Consider the following 5,769-nt stretch of genomic DNA (forward strand, 5'->3'; position numbering starts at 1 on the left):
TACAAAGTGAGTTCCAGGACAGCCAGGGCTATACAGAGAAACCCTGTCTCGAAAAACCAAAAATAAATAAATAAATAAATAAATAAATAAATAAATAAATAAATAAATAAATAAAAATAGAATGCTTACTGATTTGCAGAGGGTTGAGCTGGAGTTCTGTTCCCAGCACCCATACGGGGTCATTCACAAGTGCCTGTAACTGCAGTTCCAGGGGAATCTGATGCCCTCTAGTGGCCTGAGGGCACCTGCACACACATGACGCTACACAAACTCATACAGGCACACACACATAAATAAATTTAAAAACAAATATTAAACAAAAAATAGCCAAATGAGCTGGGCAGGGGTGATGCACACCTTTAATCCCAGCACTTGGGAGGCAGAGGCAGGTGGATTTCTGAGTTCGAGGCCAGCCTGGTCTACAGAGTGAGTTCTAGGACGCCTAGGGTTGCTATACAGAGAAACCCTGTCTTGAAAAAAAACAAAAAACAAACAAAAAAAAAATAGTCAAGTTACTGGAAGGTGTTCCTCCCTCAGAGCCCCTCCTACTCTCCAAAGTTCTTTCTCAAATTTCCTTAATAAATCTGTTTGCTATGTTTAGAAGGGAGGGGTCTAATGATACAAGGGTGTGAGTAATTTGACTTGGTGAGAAATGCACTAAATGCCAGTTCATTTTCTCCATTGGAGATAAATTTTCTCATAAAATTATTTAAGAATATATCAATAATGTCTCCTTCTTCCTCCTCTTCCTCTTCTTGCTCCTCCTCATTATCTTTCTCTTATTTCTCTGTAGCCCAGGCTAACCTCAAACTTGTGATCCTCCTGCTTAGGCCTCCTGAGTTCTGTGGTTACAGGCATGATCACAACCCAACCACCACCTCTTGCTTCTATTTTACCTTAAACACTAATAAATTAATAACTCTGGAATATTGTTAGACGTAGGTGTATCTTTTATTACAGTGAAAGGCAAAGTAATTAAGATCCCTTTTCCCTTCCCTTATATTTCTCATTCTACCCACAATAAAGCATTAAGTACAGAACTGTACTTAAGAATCTATACATTTAGCAAAGCCAAGCCTATGGCTTCAACATATAACACATACATCATTTTACCCATGACTTAGGTAAGCTGGGATTTACCTTAGTTGACAGCATTATAATGAAATGCTTAGCATATTTATTCCAGCTTTTCTCATTAAGGTAGAGTTTTTTAGCCAGTATGACTCTATTTCTTTCAATTACCTATAAAAAAAATATGCTATAATCAGAAACCTAAAACATGTTTTAAACACTAAAATGTACTTGTAACATTTTTACATATCAATTTTTATCAGCATTACTTCAATCAAAATTTCTTAGTTAAATAATTAAGTAATTTGCATCATAAATTTATGCATTTCTAAATCTATTGAACTGGAAGTACATCACAGTTCAAAACACATGGGTAAGATGGAAGACCACAAGCTATTATCCAGATAAAGAAAATTCAGACTAACCCTAACAGAGAGGAAAGCTTCAGAATTTCACAAAGATAATGATAGAATATCTGAAAATTATCAAGAAAAATAAAAATACAGACCAGTAGATAAATGTGAGGGCCTGACTTCAAATACCCAGAACCCAGAGAAAGTCAGCATAAGAGTACATGTCTATTTCCACAGCGCTCCTGCAGCAAGGAGAGAGCTGGGTACAAGAAAACCCAAGACAACCACCCCCAACCCTTGCACAATGCCACTGTGCTACTATTAGCACCCTCCTTTACAAACACACACATGTATACATCATACACAAACTCACACAAACATGTGCACACATACGTGTGTGCACACACACATACTATTTTAACATAAATTATTCAGGAATCAGGCAAAAGTGCTCACTGTCACCACCCTTTCACAATATAGTGGGTAAAGTCTTTGCTAGAGCAGTAATGGACGGGAAGAAAAAGAAAGATGTCAAAGTGTCTCAAGAGGACCCACATGGTCCTCTGTGTGACAGATGTGCTGATTTGAGTGACAACAGCCCCCACAGGCTCATATGTTTGAACACTTGGCCTCCAATTGTTGGAACTATCTGGGAAGGATTAGAAGGTGTGGCCTTGTTGGAGGAGGTGTATTGCTAGAAGTCTCAAGAGACTGGCACAATTCCCTGTGTACCCTTTCTCTGCCTCCTGCTTTTCAATGAGGATGGGAGGCGCTCAGCAGTTCCTATCACCATGCCTTTGCTCTACCATCATGGACTCTAACCCTCTAAAATGATAAGCCCAGTTCAATCCTTCCTTTCCTACGTTGGTATGGTCATGGTGTTTTATCATAGCCATAGAAAAGCAACCAAGACAGAAGCTGGTGCCAGAAGGTGGGCCATTGCTGTGACCGTCATGACTATGTGGGTTGTGTTGTTGTTTTGTTTTGAGGAGTGTGGAAGAATTTAGGACTTTGGACTAGAACAGAAGTTGAATGTTATAAACAGAGCTTAATGGGCCATTGTAGTAGGAGGTTGGAAGACAAAGTGCTGAGAGCAATGTGGACTGTAGAGATATTGCTCAAGATGTTTTAGAGGGAAACAATATTAAAACCAAACTAGAGAATATTTTTTATCATGTTTTGGCAAAGTCTATGGCTTCTTTCTGCTTTTGTCCTGAGAATTTGCTTGAGGCTAAATTTAAAAGTTATTGATTAAATGCTTTGATGGAGAATATTTCAAGACAGCTTAATGTTGACTCTCTCATGTAATTGTTAGTAATCATGCCTAAGCCTATACAGGTCTATAATGAAAAGGAAAAAAACCCACCAAATGTACTTTGAAGAGAAAAAAAGCCCTGGAAAATCTAATGTTGGAACCAAGGCTTTGGGATTTTTTTCCTTCTCCCTCATTCTCCCTCATTCCTGTAACCTCTGACCCAACTTCTCCCCGTCCACAGTCTCTTTTCCTCTCTCTCTTTTTTGCTGTTGCTGCTGCTGCTATTTGTTCTTCTTGAGTTTTGTTTTTCAAGGCAGAGTCTCACTGTGTAGCCTTGGCTGTCCTGAAACTCATTCTGTAGACCAGGCTAGCCTTGGGCTTAGAGATTCACTTTCCTCTGCCTTCTGAGTGCTGGGATTAAAGGCCACCACACCTGGCTCTTTCTCCTTGTGTCTCATGTGTCCTTTTACTTAGCCCATCCTCCTCAGCACCGACTTTTACCCTCTTTTATCCTCCTTTCTGGTTGTTCAGGCTTTACCCACACGTACACTCCTCACACGTGTGCAAACTTTGCAAAGCCTAGGTTTTCTGTTTGTTTTTGGTTTTTCGAGACAGGGTCTCAATGTGTAGCCCTGGCTGTTCTGGAACTCACTCTGTAGACCAGGCTGGCCTCGAACTCCCTGGGATCTGCTTGCCTCTGCCTCCCAAGTGCTGGGGTAAAGGTGTGCACTGCCCAACAAAGCCTGGTATTCTTGACTGACAAGACACTTGACTCTTAAGTTTTTAAGAGCAATAACTTTAGGAGCCAATGAGATGATTCAGCAGGTGAATGAGCTCTGCGCCAGCCTGACAGCCTGCCTTCCATCCCAAGACCCCACAGGAGAGAGAAACTCCCAAAAGTTATCTTCTGACTCCCATGTATATGTCGATGTGTGCTGTTTCACATGCTCACGTATACACATACACAAATAGTAAATAATATAAAAACAAATGAACAAAAGTAGCTGGGGCTGGTGAGATGGCTCAGTAGTTAAGAGCACTGGCTGCTGGAGGTCCTGAGTTCAAATCCCTGCAACCACACGGTGGCTCTCAACCATCCATAATGGGATTTGAAGACAGCTACAGTGTACTTACATATAATAAAATAAAATCTTTTTTAAAAACAATAGTAGATTTGTCTTATTTTTGTTTCACCACCCAGGACATGTCTTGATACATAAAAGGTGCTCAAAGTTTACTATAAAATGAAAAATTACCTTCCTTAGTTAAAAAAAAAAACTAATACATAACTTAAAAATCAACTCAAACAATATATATTTAAAGTAAAATTTCAAAATTTTCATCAATACTAAATTCCAGCTCACAAAAGGAAAAAAAAAAAAATCAGCCGGGCATGGTGGTGCATGCCTTTAATCCCAGTACTCGGGAGGCAGAGGCAGGTGGATTTCTGAGTTCAAGGCCAGCCTGGTCTACAGAGTGAGTTCCAGGACAGCCAGGACTACACAGAGAAACCCTGTCTCGGAAAAAAAACAAAAACAAAAAAAAAAACAAAAAAGAAAAAAAAATCAGTGTGATTAGCCTGGCATTTTAGCAATAGATATATTGATTACATGTACATAATTTTTATGTACATAAGATAGTCTTAATTGGAAATATATTTTATACTTATAATAGTATATAGAAATGTATATTTGCAACATATTATTCTAAAACTTACTTTTTCACTTGCAACCATCTTTCCATGTCCATAACAATTTTGTTGATGTTGTTTTATTTAATTTTTACTTATTGATTTGGATGTGCCATCATAGAAGAATCAGGGTTGGTTCTCTCCTTCCACTATGTGGGACCTGGGTATCAAACTCAAGGCATTCAGCTAACTGGCAGATCCCTTTCCCTGCAGGGCCATCTGTCTCAGGTAGCCCAGACTGGCCTTGAACTTGAACTTGATTTTGAACTTCTGATTCTCTACCTCCCAAGCACTGGGATTGAAAGCATATACCATATATCATTTATCTTTACTTATTATTCTTTTGTTTGGATAACTACAATTTAACGCCCTTGCTGGTGGCTTATTTAGGTTATTTCAATATTGTTGTAACCATAAGCAATATCAGAATTAATATCCATATTCTTATTCACTTGCACTAGTATTTCTCAGGAATGTATTCTTGTCAACGGAATTTCTTGGTTAAAGGGCCACAGATTTAAAATACCAATTCTCCTCACCATAAGATGAGGTTACACCCAAATAAACTTATCATAAATTGAGAATATATAGATGCCCTTAATCTACCAAATACATTATAGCCTAGCAACTTAGTGCACTGCAGAGTGTGGCTGCCTCCTCTCAGCATCTTGTGGCTCATTAGGAACTGTGGCCACTTGCTGCTCACTGCAGCTGCCCAGACTAAGGAAAGAGTAACTGCATGATACACTGTAGTGAGTATTGTGTACAACTAAGTATACAGTGCATCTGAGTGCTGCACCCCGAGAGCATCATTCGGTATGTATATTGTATTGTATATTGTGAGACTAGAACAAAATCAAGTTTTGAAGCACAGTTTTGATTCCGTCCATATTTCACAGCATCATTAAGCTGGAAATCAAGTCCTGAGTCAAACCGTCCTAATGGGTTTATGCATATTGTTGTCCAATAAATCTCCAAAATGGTTGTGTGCTGTGTATTGCCATCAGAGGCATGTGAAAGCACCCACATTTATCATATGTTTAGTGGCTGTGGACATGCTAAGCCCTATGATCTAATTTCTCTCCATTTTACAGCTTGTTATTAGTGATGCTGGAAATTTTTTATTATTTATTAGCCACTTGAATTTTTTACTCTGAAGGATCTGTTCATATTGCTTTATTTTTTTCATTTTAAAGTGTGTCCATTAGATTACTTTAGTTTTATTAACTGCATATATATGTATACATTATTAAAGGCCTAAAACCTAATAACCAGCAAGTCACTAAATTTTTAAATCAAATATAAGTATTTCAAGATTAAAATATATACATACCATATATGTGTGTGTGTGTATATATATATATATATATATATATATATATATATATATATATATATAT

General features: G+C 38.1%; 1 protein-coding gene across 1 annotated transcript in view; it reads right to left on the minus strand.

The window, feature by feature from the left end:
- Window positions 1–5,769, minus strand: part of Axdnd1 (axonemal dynein light chain domain containing 1) — an 84,638-nt gene that overhangs the window by 42,440 nt on the left and 36,429 nt on the right. Inside the window, exon 12 of the mRNA XM_021199072.2 lies at window positions 1,141–1,242. Coding sequence (XP_021054731.1) covers window positions 1,141–1,242 — 102 coding nt within the window. The remainder of the gene's footprint in view (window positions 1–1,140; window positions 1,243–5,769) is intronic.

Source organism: Mus pahari, chromosome 5 (genome assembly GCF_900095145.1).
Source record: "Mus pahari chromosome 5, PAHARI_EIJ_v1.1, whole genome shotgun sequence".
NCBI classification, from domain to species: Eukaryota; Metazoa; Chordata; class Mammalia; order Rodentia; family Muridae; genus Mus; species Mus pahari.